The 15,742-nt window shown below is 47.0% G+C and overlaps 1 protein-coding gene across 1 annotated transcript; it reads left to right on the top strand.

Annotated features, from left to right (window-relative positions):
- The first annotated feature begins 3,497 nt into the window (after positions 1-3,497).
- Positions 3,498-15,148, top strand: LOC100066140 (myeloid cell surface antigen CD33). Its single transcript, XM_014732392.2, has 8 exons — positions 3,498-3,513; positions 3,690-3,740; positions 3,805-4,185; positions 4,394-4,672; positions 6,062-6,149; positions 6,424-6,476; positions 6,913-7,034; positions 14,834-15,148. Exons 1-8 carry the CDS (start codon positions 3,498-3,500, stop codon positions 15,146-15,148), a joined length of 1,305 nt encoding a protein of 434 aa, XP_014587878.2.
- Positions 15,149-15,742: the final 594 nt, after the last annotated feature.

Below are 15,742 nucleotides of genomic sequence, written 5' to 3'. Positions count from 1 at the left end.
CTAACCCTGTCTCCCCCTACCCTACACACAGAAGGGAGAGTTGAGTTAGACTTCTGCTTATGATAATGTCAGTGGGTCATGTGAGTAAATCCATCTCTTGAAAACATTAAAAGTTAGTGGCTAGACTTATAATGCAGATAAGATGTCATCGACCCATTATTCCCTCCTTCTCTTCTCTCTTTACAACTATAAACCCTATAAATGGTGTAAGAAGCAATCAAAGGATAACTCTTGAAGGTCGTAAGAAAGTGAGCTGGTTTAGGACCCCAGGGCTGGAGGAACAATACGGAGGTAGGGCATCTTGGTCCTCTCCTAACAGAGTGAGAACACTCAGTCTCACCCTTTCCCAAATCCTGATCAAGAAACAGAAGGCTAACCAGGTAGGTGCATTCCTCTCCTAGATGGAGGGAGAGCCCCTTTGACAATATCAATCGAGTTCCACACTACTGGCAAGGGAGATTGACTGGAGCAGAAATAAGTGTTCAGGAAGCGCTTACCTTCCCCAATAGGGCTGAGACTGTTCTCTCCTGCCCAAAAACACTGGAACAGGTGGACAGAATTGGAGAAAGGGATCCAGGCATAGTATCTGATGTTTCTGATCATGACACTCAGTTTTCTCCTTTGTCAAATGTGAAGACTAGCCTCCTCACTTTCAGAGTTGTTGATTTTCTATTTTTGTTTTTGTGAGGCTGGCATGAAGCAAGCTGTTTAAAAGAGAAGTACAGAGGCCAGTAAAAGGAATCCTTAGCAAGAGCTTGGTCTTGCCCTGTGGTTCAGCCAGGTGGGGCAGATAAACATCGTCCACAGTAGGGACAATGCTTGAGACTGAACAGGAGAGGTGGGAGAAGGAACAGAGAGAGGAGACCAGCACCACCCACTCCTGATTGTCGGCTACTAACCTGCCTCTATCCATCCTCATATCGTTGCTCTCCTGGCCCCAAACTGGGACCTTAAGCCTTAGTTCAGGCCCATCTGCAGAAAGAGGAGGTAGCCGAGTTCCAATGGTGAGCCTGTTTCAGCACCACGGACAGCACCATCTCCCTTGACTGGATCTCCCCAGGAGCCAGAGTGTCTCCTGGTGGATGGAGTCCCCTGTTGAGTCAACCATTTACAAGTCCCCAAGGCAGAGTGGGAGGAGCCTGGGGAAGGGTCTGGTCACATCCTAGGTCAAAGATGCTGGTCAGGGGTATCCGGAACCTTCCAGGGTGTGCTGCCATCTGCAGACTTATGTTCTTGATCCCCTACAGGTGATAATTAGGGATTGGGTGCTGTCCTGAGGTTAGGGTGGTTGAGCCATGCGTATCCCCAGGAATTAGATGGAATAACAAAGCCAATGTCGGGACATCATCAATAAGAAAGCATTAATCACTCAAAGAGGGAGTCTTTATGGCATTTTACAACTGCTGCAAGACCTGGGGAGAAATAACATTTCCTTTAAATTTTGTAGTTGTCCCCGCACCTAGCCTGAACCCCACCCACCCCTGCAAGAATAGCTTCTGCCTTTCTCCATCTGAGCTGATTTTCACTTTCAGTCTTGGACAGGTTATTCCTCTTTCTGAGTTTTCTCACATTTCTGTCTGGAGCATTCTGGTCTCTCGGTAGGTGGCCTCAAGAACTCCAGGGGTCCCACCCCAACTGTGCCCAGACACTTCCTGTAGTTACTACCCCAAGCTTTCCTGAGCCCCAGAGTCATGAATCAGCAGAAAGTCTGGGTCCTGATAGGGGTGAAAACAGGAACTTCGCACCCTCCCAGCATTCCCCTACCTGTGCCCCTCTGATGGTCCTCACCCTGCTCAGGATCAGACATTATGAACTACTGCATAGTGGAACATGCAACTCGATCCATTTCAAAGACAGTATGCTGCGGCTTGCCTGGTTGCATAGTGGTTAAGTTCACCCATTGTGCTTTGACCTGAGGTTCGTGGGTTCAGTTTCCAGGCACGGGCCTAGAGACTGACCATCAGGCCACGCTGTGGCAGTCTTCCAAATTAAAAAAACAGAGGAAGATTGGCACAAATGTTAACTCAGGGCCAATCTTCCTCACCAAAACCAAAACAAAAACAAAAACTACTCAGTGAGAGAATCTAGTCACAACTGAGTACATTTCTAGAAAATTCTCAAGTAAACAAAATTAATTCTCGAAGATAGAGAGTATATCAGTGGTTCCCTGAGGCGGAGGTGGGAGTGATGAGCTGCAAATAAGTGTGGGAAAACCTTTTGGGGTAGTGAAAATGTTCTATATCTTGATTGTGGTGGACATAACTGGGTTGTATATGATGGTCAAAATTTGTAGAAATGTAAATTGCAAGTGGGTGCATACTATTTTACATTAATTATGAAAATTTAAAGAAAAACAATGAGAACTCAGAGGCCCTTCTAGTCCACGAACATGGTATAACTTTCCAGACTGTGAAACCAATTGTACTGGGGTTTCTATTATATACCACATTCTTACTTCTGTAATAATCTAGAACATAAATATTATTTTACTTATTGGAGACTCAAATCCTTACATATAAAGAGGGTGTAAAATCTTTCCATGTTAATAAGTTTGAAGGGACAGTTATCTAGATACTCCTGTATTTAAAAGCTTTTTACAAACAGATGGTGGCAAACGCTGTTATGTCACAGGTGTCGAGGATTTCCCAGATGCACATGACATGGAGTGAGATGCAAAACCAGGTGAGCTGAATCCAAAATTTTAATTGTAGCTTCCACTCATGTTTTTGGAAATATTTTGTCTTGTGAGTCACGTGTAACTGCAAGAAGATGTTTTACATGAAAGGAAATGCTAATCTGTATTATGAGAATCTAAAAAACTTTGGTCCAGCCCACCCAACACTGAATGGCAGCATTCAGGGAAAAGAAGTTCCTCTGCACTGGCTCCTAGAACGTGTGTTCTCCATTTTCTTTTACTTGAAGAGGCTACATGGATTTTAGTTTGGAGATGCCATTAAAATTTCATGAATTAGTACACAATAAGTTAAAAAAAAAACCCTACTCCTATTTTAGAAAATACCCAGTATTCTTCCAGGACACACAGCAAACTCATCAGTGGCTGCAACTGTAAAGCGTGACAGGGCTGAGTGTTCGGGGAGGAAGTGACACCACTGAGTGGGGAGCATCTCATGGGCATGGACCAGGAGGGTCGTCTCCCTTCTTGTCTCCAGCCTCCTGAACACATGGATGCTCACTAAGTGTTTGGAGAATGAATTAAAGGATGAATTAATGATTGGATGCTGCCTTCTCCTCACCTAAGATCCCCTTGTCCTCTGTTCTAGATGCTTACACAGACCCTAAAGAATCCTGAACCTGGCAGGATCTGCTCCTTGATGTAGACACCGGTGCTAAGAAAAGCACCTCAGATGGGAGGTCCTTAGACATTTACCATGTCCCACCCCTCAGATGTCCTCGCAGGTTCTGTTCCAGGCTCTGGTGCTAAAGGGAAACCCCGTGATGGGGGCAGGACATGTGAACTTACCCTTCTCTGCTCCCCCATGGGTGGGTCTCAGGGTGTCTGAGCTGCAGGCTGTCCACCCGCTCTGTGTAGAGGGACAAGTTCTGGTCTGCACTTCCTCTTCTGTGAATGGCCAAGGTTGTGGCCTCCTCCCATTTAACTTGGGCCCCCCAAAATCATCCCCTCCCACTTGCCTTCCATTTCTCCTTTCACACGCAAGACGCACGTCCAGAACCCTCCATCTCAGAGATGCTGCTGCTGCTGCTGCCCCTGCTGTGGGCAGGTGAGTGGGCCAATGGGGAGAGGGAGGGTGGGATAGGACTCTATCTAATCTCATTTCCCTACAGCTTCCCTGGCTCAGAGTGAAATATTCTGGCTGCAAGTGCAGGAGTCAGTGACGGTGCAGGAGGGTCTGTGTGTCCGAGTGCCCTGCAGTGTGTTCTACCCCCAGGATGGCTGGAATGATTCTACCCCAGCTCATGGCTACTGGTTCCAGGAAGGGGCAAATCCATACCAGGATGCTCCTGTGGCCACAAATGACCCAGATCGTGAAGTACAGGAAGAGACGCAGGGACGATTCCACCTCTTTGGAGACCCCCAGACCTACAACTGCTCCCTGGACATCACAGATGCCAAGAGGAGGGACAATGGAAAATACTTCTTTCGGGTGGAGACAAATAGAACAAAATGGAATTACAAATCTAACCCTCTCTCTGTGCGTGTGATGGGTAAGGAGTGGGCTCCAGGTCACCCCAGAGGGGAAGGACATGGGGAAAGTGGGGCAGAGCTGGGATGGGACCCTGCTCATGGCAAGATGGGGGAGCTACACAGTGTTGGGGCTCAGAGAGAGAAGCTGAAGCAAAGCCCAAGGCTTGTAGGTCCTAGACACCTAGGACTCTCCCTCCTGATTCTCATTTCTCCCCACCTCCTCACCAGCCCTGACCCATACTCCCCACATCCGCATCCTGGGGATCATGGAGTCTGGCCACCCCAGCAACCTGACCTGCTCTGTACCTTGGGCCTGTGAGCGGGGCACACCCCCCATATTCTCCTGGACATCAGCTGCCCTCACCTCCCTGGGCCCCAGGACCCACTTCTCCTCAGTTCTCACCCTCACCCCACGGCCCCAGGACCATGGCACCAACCTCACCTGTCAGGTGAAGTTCCCTGCAGTTGGTGTGACTGCGGAAACAACCATCCAGCTGAATGTCACCTGTGAGTGTTGGGCCAGGACGCCCAGGTTCCCGAGGGTGTGGTGGGGTCTGAAGGTCCAGGCTGGTGATGCCTGGTGATTTTTTCCTGGGTGACTGGCTGTAGGGGACCTAGAAAGATACCAACCCTGTCCCTCTTGCATTTCTGTGGTTCAGGGTAGGGGGGAAGCCTACACTCATCTCACCCCCCCCCTTCCCACTGAAAGAGGAATCACTCTTCTCGTCCTAGGTGCTCCAGAGGACCAAACAATCGGTGTCTGTCAAAGGGACAGCACAGGTAGGAAGGAGCTCCCCTGGGCTGTAGAGAGCAGGGCCTCTTCCAGCTCAGGGCAGGGCTGGGTCCCTGCCTCACTCTGGACTCACTCTGGTGACCAGAGAGGCCCTTGTGTGTGAACCCAGTGGTACCTCCTATCCTCAGCCCCCATGGCCTCTGTGAGCAGCTGTCCCCATTGGTCCCTCACTCCCCTCAGACTTCTCCAACACAGCTCAGCTCCATAAGGAGAGCAGGACAGCATTCACACGGCAGAGCCCACCTCTTGAGGCCTCTTATTAGTCTCCTGACAACTCTCCATCCTCGTCTTCTTATTTTCCCCTAATAGTTTGTAAGTTACATATTTTTGAACAGGTAATATATTCCTGTGGCCAAAAGCTCAAAATTAACAGCAGAGTCTGTCCTCAGGTGCCAAGTCCCCTCCCAGGGAGTGACCAATGTCCATACACTGCTCTGAGCCTTGGTTTGTCTACCTAAAGGATCTTACGGGTCCTTTGACATCAGTAGTGCAGACTGTCCTCATTCTCCTCCATGACTGTGCAGTATCCCATGGCCTAGATGGATGCTGATTCTGTACACATCTTCTACTAATGGAGAAACATGGCATTAATTTTATTCTACCAACAGAAACGCTGCAATTGGCAATCTCATTTCTCCCTTCACACTTGTGTGTTTATCATGGTGGGATAAATTCCTAACAGCAAAATAGCTCGATCACCTGTCCTTTCTATTTTTTTGAGAAATATGGCCAAGGTGTTCTCCATCAAGGAGAATTCTCAGAATTGAGGGCTGAAAGTGTGTATTTTCAGCAAATCAGTACGGGTTGATTCTTTCGGATCTTTGCTGGTATCGAGGAAAAATCTGACATCTCCATATAGTTTTTTGAGTTTATTTACATTATTTTTATTGAGGAAAAATTCATATATAATATGATCACTACTTGTGCCATTTTCAAGTGTACAACTGTTGGCTTTTAGTACATTCACACTGTTGCCTAACGATCACCACTATCTAATTCCATCCATCTAACATTTTCATCACCCCAAAGAGAAGCCCTGTGCCCATGAAGCAGTCACTCTCCATACTCCCCTCCCCAGCCATCCTCATCCCACTTTCCCTCAGGGAGATCAGGGCCCGTGGCAGAGGTGGTTCTGGTGGCCATTGTGGAAGTGACTGTGAAGACCCTGCTCCTCCTCCTCATCTTACTCATGTGAGCATTGTGCCAGGGGGAAAGGGAGGTGTGGGGAGGGCAGGGGGCACGTGGCTGAGTCCCAGAACCAGTGACTGTGGGGCCCAGCGGGTCAGGAAGCGGGGTGGGGGTAGAGGATCCACAGGGACAGCCACAGTGCCCCACCCACCAAGTGTCCAGGATGGCAGGTACCCATGTGCCACAGAGCTGCCCTCTCCCACCTCAGTCACCTCCCCAGACCCTGAACTGAGAAGAAGGGGTGAGCCAGCTGCCAGCTGTACCACCATCTGACTAGACTGAAAGGCCCTGGTCTCTTCTCTCAGAATGAGTTCCTACAGGAGGAAGGTGGTGAGGCCTGCTGGGGGCATGGAGGATGCAAACACCATCCTAGGTTAACCCCTCAGGTAAGCGAAGTGGGTGTCTCACCATCCAGTATCCCATCGCACACCTCCCCAAGATTGGCCCCCAGGATTGCTACACTCAGCATGGACAAAGTGGAGCTTCCAGTTTCCTCCCTAAACCAATTTCTCTGCTAGGTTCCCCATCACAATCATGAAACCATGGCCCCATTGCTAAGGCCAGAATTGGGGTGTGGTTCTCCGCTGTACCTCCTTCCTTTCTCCCCGATCCACCCATCCATAAGTCTTGTTCTCCTTCCTCCTACACAACTCATCTTGCTGCCCATCTTCTCCCCATTCTGATCTGGTTGTTCCTGGGGCCTCATCTCTTCCCTGCACCTCTGAACCCACTTCATCTCTTGCCCTCATCTCTCTCCTCAACACAGGCCTCCAGACTGTGTTTCCAGAGAACGTCATCGTCCACATCCTGCAGAGTATGAACAACTACACGTACTCTCCATGGCCAGAGACCAAGGGGCCAAGCCTACAGGCTGGATTTGAAGGCTTGGTGTGTCTGTCCTCTGCTGGACTCTCCGCTAGATTCCTCCCTCTTCCTGCATCTGGCAATGTCTCCACCCCCAGCCGAGTCAGGGCCTCTGTGACTCTGACTTTGCATGTACAGTTCCTCCTCCTGAAATGCCCTTCCCTCCCTCTTCCAGCCTCTCAAAGTCCTGCTTATCCCTCGGGCTCAGTCTTACATGCCAACCAGGTGTGTGTGTGTGTATCATTCCTTGGTTCTGAGCAGAGTAAGATTCAATCATTTATTTATAAACTCCTGAGCGAGTATTACAGAAGACCTACTATGTGCCAGCATTGTTGTAGGTGCTGGGGGTGCATTGGTGAACACAGCATCCAAAATCCCTGTCAAAAGACTGTCATTCTGGAGACAAAAAGGATAGAAATCAAAAGAAATAAAATTAGAAATAATATTAGAGCATGTTGGATGGCAATGTGTGTTTGAAGAAAAATCATGAAGGGAAAGGAGCCCATGACATCTTGGGGAGAATTTTCTACATCTGAGAGTGTGAGGAGTGATGTTGGAGCAAAGACTTAAGATGGTAAGAAACTAGATTCTGTGTTTGCCTGAGAGAAAATAATCCCAGGAAAATGGAAGAGAGAAGACAGTGAGTGGAAGAGCACGAGGTAGAAGCTCGCCTGGTGTGTTGGGGAAACAAGAGGAAGTTTGACAGCGGAGGGAGGTATAAAGAGGGGAGAAGCTGGGAGGATGGTGCAGACCATGTGCTGCGGCAGAGGCTGTGAGGTCCTGCAGGAAATGCAAGAATCTGAAAGCCATGGAGGGTGTGATTGAACTTTCATTTTCACAGGATCCCCAGTGAGCTCTGTTCAGAAAAGGCCAGAGTGGGTCCACAGCAGCAGCTCAGAGACTGGGACAGGACTGCTGAGTTCTCTAGGCAGGAGGTGATGGCGACTTGAACCAGGGAGTGAGGTGGAGAGTGAGGGTTTATGTTTAGATGTATTACGAAGACGGAAGTAGCAGGGTTTCATAATAGATGTGAGGAGTGAGGGAGAGAGAGGAGCAAGGATGATGCCCAAATGTTTCTCCTGAGCAACTGGAAGGACACCAGAGAGTAGAGTTCGGAAGGGGGATGTTTATTCTGAGAAGCCACTTGACATCTAACTGGGGACATCAGCAAGAGAGGTGGATGTGAATGTCTGGAGATCAGGACAGGGGTTCTCGCTGGAGATGTGAGGATATAGATCCATGTAAGTGATGACAACAGATGAGGTAAAAAGGGACAGATAGCACACAGAAGAAAAGGACACAAGGGAACACATTTGCCCATCCACATCCCAAACACATCCCAAAACAGCAGGTTTAATGCAGAGGCGGAAAAGGGGTAAAAACTTGGTTTGAGCAAGTTCAGGAGAGAATTGGAGGAGGGGAGATGGGAAGAGAGGGTACAGACAACACTTGGAGGAGTTTGGCTGCAAAAAGGAACAGGGGAATGGGTCAGTGAAGGAGGGCTTTTCTCTGTTATTCTCTGAATTCTCCCTGGAGACAGCATCTCTCTGATTTCCTACCTTTATTAGCTCTCTGGGGCAACTCTCACAAATAACTACATACTCGATGTCTTAAAACATAAGGAATATATTTTCTCATAGTGCAGGAGGCCAGAAATCCGTGGAGGGGAGGAAAAATATTTTCTCTCTGTCCTTGTAAGTTCCCAGCTGAGATCCACCTAAGACAAAACATATCAGAAGAAGAATACATACAATTATATTTAACGTAAGTTTAATGTGGCACAGGATCCTTCTTACGGAAATGAGGACTTGAGTTAAGGGCTAAACATGAGTATTTTCCTGCTAGATTTGATGCAAAGTGGAAAATCGTGCAGAGATATGATAGGACAAAGAGTGTGACCTAAGTGCAGTAAACTGGGGGAAAATTAGCAAGGCCTGTTTCTTCATATTCCTCTCTGTGTCCCTTAATCTTAGGAGATAAGATGTTCCTCTCCTCCAGGTACAGTGAGGGCACCTCTCAGTGAGGGTGTATGACCCGCTTCAAGAGAAGATCAGAAAGTCCTTACTGCACATGCAATTCCTCCAACTTGAAACAGTCAATATTCAAAGGTGCCACAACTTGAGGGAGGATATCCTGAACCACATCATCCAAAATCAGTTTTACTTGGCAGAAATCAAGAAGTTTGTAGGATGCACTCCGTTAGAGGCACAAGGAGAGAATCCACCTCTTGCTTCTCCCAGATGATTGTGCTGCTGGCATTCCTTGACTAGCACATTGCTCTGTCCCTGTGGTCATGTGGCTCATGGTCCTCTGTGTGTAGAACATCACCTTCTGCTTGTCTCTTAGAAGGACACTTGGGACTAGATTTAAGGACCAACCCAGACTAGCTAGGATCATCTCCACAGGACAAAATCCTTACCTTAATCACACCTGCAAAGAACTTTCTTCCTTACAGGGGAAGCTTTACGTGGTCCAGGGATTAAGACCTGGGTATCTTTGAGTGGTTACATTTCTCATGTGACCTTTTACACCCTGAATTCCCCCATCTGCCCTTCAGAACTTCTCCCCTTAATCTTCTTTGCTCTGCTCTTCCACATTCTGACACACTAGTGGGTCATCTTGTTATCGAACCTGAAGTGAGTTCATTCACTCGTTGCGCAGCAAGCCAATCTCTGACACCAGGTGTGGTGGAAGAAAGTAGGAATTTTATTTTTGCACAGCGCTGAGCAAGGAGAGAGGGCAGCTAAAGCTCAAATCCCAAACTCCCCAAAAAGCTAAAAGGAAGGGTTTTCATTTGGAGTTTTAGGTAGGGGAGGGGGAACATATGGCCTTGCTGGTCGGAGCTTTCCCACCAGCCTGTCTTTGGCCTGGAGACACTTGCAGAGAGGAGGAAGTCTGTGACCTTGCTGGTCAGCAGCTTTCCCACCAGTCTGCATCTCTTTGTGGGGAGGAGATAATCCAGGATCTTGTCCTTGACGGTGTCTGTCTCCATGGAGAATAGTGGATTCTGGAGACAGGAAGCCAGAGAGTAAGCAAGGAATGAGTGTTTTGGTTTTAACCCCATATATGCTGGGTTTAATGTGGGGAAACTGATATCAGGGTAGGTATCAATCTCATGGGTGACACACATCCTGGGGAATGGGTGCCTGTTATTCTTTAAAAGCTGCGATGGAGAGACTAAAAGCTACAGATTGGGAGAAATTACCTGCAAATACGTAGCTGATGGAGGCCTAGAATATATCTAGAGTGTATCTAGAATATATCAAATACTCTCAAAATAAAACATAAGTAAACAAACCAATAAAGGATCTGTTTTATGTATATTTTAAAAACCTGCTACTCAACAACAAAAAAACCAAACACGCCTCTATAAAAATTTGCTAAGGAGGGGCTGGCCCCGTGGCCGAGTGGTTAAGTTCGCGCACTCCGCTGCAGGTGGCCCAGTGTTTCGTTGGTTCGAACCCTGGGCGTGGACATGGCACTGCTCATCAAACCACGCTGAGGCAGTGTCCCACATGCCACAACTAGAAAGACCCACAACAAAGAATATACAACTATGTACCGGGGGGCTTTCTGGAGAAAAAGGAAAAAGAAAAATTTGCTAAGGATTTCATAGACATTTCTCCAGAGACATACAAATGCCAAATAACACACGAAAACATGATCAGCATTGCTAATATGAAGGAAATGCAAATTACAACCACACCATGAGATACCCTTCCCACCCATTAGGGTGGCTATTTAAGGAAAGAAAAGGAGGAAATAGCAGTTGCTAGCAAGGTTGTGGAGAAAGTGGAACTCCTGTGCTTTGCTCTTGATGGTAAATGGTGCATCTGTTGTAGAAAATAGTCTGGCAGTTTCTCAAAACATTAAAAATAGAATTATTATATGGTCATCATTTCATTTTATGGGTGTGTACCCAAAGAATGGAAAGCAGGAACTTGAATAGGTATCTGTACACTGATGTACTTAGCAGCATTATTCACAATAACAAAAAGGTGGAAGCCATGCAAGGGTCCATCAACAGATGGAAGGATTAACTAAATGTGAAAAACACATACAATGGAATATTGTTCAGCCACAAAAGGAAGTCTATTCTCACACATGCTACAATGTGAATTGGAGGCATTAGGCTAAGTGAAATAAGCCAGTCACAAAAGAACAAATGCTGTAGATTGCGCTTCAATAATGTATCTGGAGCAGGTAAATTCACAGACCAACAGAAAATAGAATGGTGGTGCCCAAGGTCTTAGGCAGGAGAAATGGAGAGTTATGCATTTAATGGGCACAAACTTTCAGTTTGGGAAGAAGAAGAAGACGTGGAGATAGATTGTGGTGATGGTTGCACAACAACGTGAATGTGCTGAATGCCTCTGACCCGAACAACTAAAAATGGTTGAAGTGGTAAAGTTTTTGTTATGTGTATTTTACCATGATAATAATGATAAATGCTGTGAAAGATTTAATCAGTCACTTCACCAAAGAAAAAAACAGACGGCAAATAAGCACAGGGAAACATGCTCTGGATTGCTGGGAAGACGGTGGCATAGGAGGACTCTGAACTCATCTCCTCCCATGGACACAGCAAATTTACAACTAATCTTGGAACGATTACTCCTGAAAAAGAACTGAAAACTGGATAAAAAGAACTCCCACAGTAATGGATGGTGCTGATTGATGTGGAAAATTCCTTTCTGGAGAGGAAAAAGCCACACTCTAGCAATGGCACTTCACAGCCAGGAGCAATCTTAAGCTATGAAGTCTTCCCTGGAGGAATGGGAGATCTGAGTGGGAGAGCTTTGCCACAATTAGCAGCTTTCGGACTCAGCATAACCGAGATGAGCATCATAATATCTAGGGTTGCTGGCTATAAACAATAGGGAATACCCCCCAAAAAAGATGTCAGACATAAAGGAGAGAAAGTCTGCTCTCAAAGGACCCATTCACAAATTCACCCATTTTGGAAAGCAACGCAAAATCAGCAGAAATATAGGTGCAGAGCCCTTTGGTGGAAAGAGACTCACTTGATAGGCTCTGGGTGCATCTCAGTGAGAGGTGAGAACTTCCCAGGCTGGAACCACCACCCCAGGGACTGAGACATTGGTGGCAGCCATTATTGTGACCTTGTACTGGCATGCTAGCACTGACACTGGCAGATGTCATTAGAGTTCTTCCCCTGGCCTGCTAGCCCAGGGGTCTGCACCACTCCTGGAGCACTGATTTAATCCAGTTCAGCCAGTGCAGGCAGCCTGACCTAGGGACTTGCCCTTCCCAACAGAAAGCCCTCTGGGAACTGGTAGACCCACATAGGTGGGGCATGTGGGACCTCTGCAGCATGGCAGGGCATAGGCAAGGGGCAGGGCATGTGTGAGGGGCAGGCCTGGGTTGGTGGAGTGTGTGGGGCCTCTGCAGTGGGGAGACTTGGTTTTTTTATGTGGGTCAGGGCACACACACTTGACAGGACTGTACTGGCTGGGTGTGAGGCCCTATGGGCAGTGGGGCTTGTCAGTTGCAGCAGACTTATGCTTCTCAAACTTCCACATAGGGGATCAGCCCAACATTTCAACACCTGAAACACTTGTGTGCCTCCATGCATGGGCCAGCCACACACAGCTGCACTCCTGAGAGAGCTGACAACAGCCTTGCAGGACAGAGGCCCACAGCAGTCATAAGCCCCTGAGCCTAGCAATGAGCCACACTGGAGGCCTACTCACATAACAGAAAAACTGCAGCAGGAATGGGCTATTAGACCTTGCAGTCAACTGTGCTGGAGCTCCTGATGCCCGATAAAGTCAGTGAAGGGGTCCACAGCAGCTGCAAGCAGCTTAGAAATGCAACCAGCTGGCCAGGGGGACAGCCTAGGCTTCTCATGCACCTGCAGCAAGAGCAGCCCTGCCACGAAAGAAGGACGCACATGGCCCACACAGGGGACACACCTGGAATATTTGCAACTGGTAATGAGAGGGAAGCACACTGCTGGGCCTCATAAGGTGTCTCTTACATACAGCCACCTCTCCAAGTTTGGGAGACACAGCTGATCCACCTAATACACAGATATAAGCACACAGAAAGAAGCAAAATCAGAAAGCAAAAGAACACATTCCAAATAAGTTTACAGGACAAATCCTCAGAAGAAGAACTAACTGAAACAGCAACAAAGAATGTACTTGCCAAGAATACAAATTGATAGCCATAAGGATGCTTACTGATCTTGGGAGAATGGATGAATTCAGTGAGAACTTCAAAAAAGAATTGAAAATGTAAAGAAGAACCAATCAGAAATGAAGAACACAATACTAGAAATGAAAAAATTCACTAGAGGGACTCAAAAGCAGAGTAGCAGATACAGAAGAATGGATTAGTGAGGTGGGCAAAGGACTGGCAGAAATCATCCAAGTTGAAAAGATAAAAGAAAAAAGAGTTAAAAAGAAGGAGGACAGGGCCGTCTTGGTGGTGTAGTGATTAACTTTGCGTGCTCTGCTTTGGTAGCCCGGGTTTCATGGGTTTGGATCCCAGGCACTGACCTACACACTGTTCATCAAGCCATGCTGTGGCAGAGTCCCACATACAAAATAGAGGAAGATGGGCAAACAAGTTAGCTCAGTGACAATCTTCCTTGTCAAAAAAAAAAAAAAAAAAAAGCAAAGACCATCTAAGGGACATCTGGGCCAACATCAAGCACACTAACATCCATATATTATAGGTGTCTCAGAAAGAGAAGAGAGAGACAAAGGGACAGAGAATCTATTTGAACAAATAATAGCTGTAAACTTTCCCAACCTAAGGGAGAAACAGACATCCACGTACAGGAATCACAGAGAGCACCAAGCAAGACAAACCCAAAGAGGCCCACACCAAAATACATTATAACAAAAATGTCAAGGATTAAAGATAAAGAGGGAATCCTGAAAGCTGCAAGAGAAAGGCAACAATCTACATACAAAGGAAACCCCATAAGGCTATCAGCTGACTTCTCAGCAGAAACTTTACAGGCTAGAAGAGAGTGACAACTTAATGTGTACTCAGTTTGCTTGGGGCTGATGAACATATTTTGGAACTAGATAGACACGATGATTGCACAACAATATGAACGGACTGTCACTGAATTATACACCTTCAAATGGTTATTTTTATATTATGTAGATTTCACCTCTACATAAATAACTAGCATCACTCTAAAAGAAAGAACAATATAAGAGGGTGCTTCACACCTATATGCTAATTCGTTAAAAAATTTAGATGACATCTAAAAATCTTAAGAAAAATATAGTTTACTGAAACTGTCTCAGGAAGAAGTGAAAAACCCAAATAGCCCTGTACCCAGGAAGGAATTGATTCAATAGCAAACATTTTCCAGGGGAAAAAGTTCACTGACAAGTTTTCAACGTGCAAGGGACAAATAATTCCCTACTGAGTTTGAAATTCACATCAACCAGTATGACTTTTGGAAGCCCTTTGCTTTCTCTGGACCTATATTCAGTTCTGCTGTGTAAAGAAGCGGTAATGGCTGATCTCCAAGAACGTCCTCATCTCTGGGGGCTGTGGGTTTGAATTTGCACTTATGCGCACAATTACTATCTCGTTCACTCCCACTGGCTTCCTGTTGTGGTTTACTCTTGTTTTTCCAAAACTGCTCTTTCCATACTGAGGGACCCTGGTGACCAGAATGTCCCAGGGAAGTGCCTGGTATTAATGGTTCAAGTGATGCTTCTGCTGCTGCAGTCCACGCTGTAGGAAGGTGAGTGGAGCAGGAACCAGAGGGGTCCGGGGTGGAGAGTGAGGGTGGAGTCTGAGTCTCTCTCACTCTGAGGGCTTTGGTTCAGGGTCCAGAATACGACCTTGAGATGCAGGAGCTGGTGATGGTGCAGGAGAGATTGTGCATCCTTGTGCCCTGCACCATTTTCTACCCCAAGTATTACTGGATGGATTCTGACCCAGTTCATGGCTACTGGTGCCAGAATGGGGCCACTCCTGGACAGGTTGCCCCAGTGGCTACAAACAGCCCCAACCAGGATGTGCAGCAGAAGGTCCAGGGACGATTGCCCCTCCTTGGTGATCTCTGGACCTACAACTGCCCCTGGAGTATCAGAGACACACATAATGGGAACATGGGGCACACTTCTCTCAAGTGCAGATAGGTTATTACATGAAATGCAGTTATAAAAATAAGAAGCTGGTCCTCCTGAGTGTGACAGATAGGATAAGTCCCCCAAATAAAGACTTTTCTATTGACTCAAATTCACGGGAAGCATTCAAAGCCTCTGGGAGGCTCCAACACAGAGGGTTCTCCTCCAGAAACTGAGGTCAGCTCTTTTCTCTTCCCTAACTTTGACCCAAAATACCTGAGATCCATGTCCCAGGGATGGTGGAATCCTTACCCTGGAAATCTGACCTGCACCACTTTTTGTTCTGTTTAGGCCATCAACAGATTGGATGATGCCACCCTATTTGGGGTGGGAAATCTACTTTACAGAGTTCACAAATTTCAATACCAATCTCATCCAGAAACACCTTCACAGACACACCTCCAAGTAATGTTTAACGTGGGCATCCCATGACCCAGTCAAGTTGACACACAAAATTAACCATCACAGTGGCCTGGGAGGTCAATGTTCAGCATATACACAGACAGACAGGCAGACACTCAGCTGGGCATTGGGCATTCTGAGTACTGAGATGGGCTCTTTACTGCCCTTTGCCCTGGGGAAGATGTGGCTCCTGTGAATTGGCAA

Source organism: Equus caballus, chromosome 10 (assembly GCF_041296265.1).
Source record: "Equus caballus isolate H_3958 breed thoroughbred chromosome 10, TB-T2T, whole genome shotgun sequence".
NCBI classification, from domain to species: domain Eukaryota; kingdom Metazoa; phylum Chordata; class Mammalia; order Perissodactyla; family Equidae; genus Equus; species Equus caballus.
Note: the sequence above shows the minus strand (reverse complement) of the source record. Positions and strands in the feature narration are given on the sequence as shown.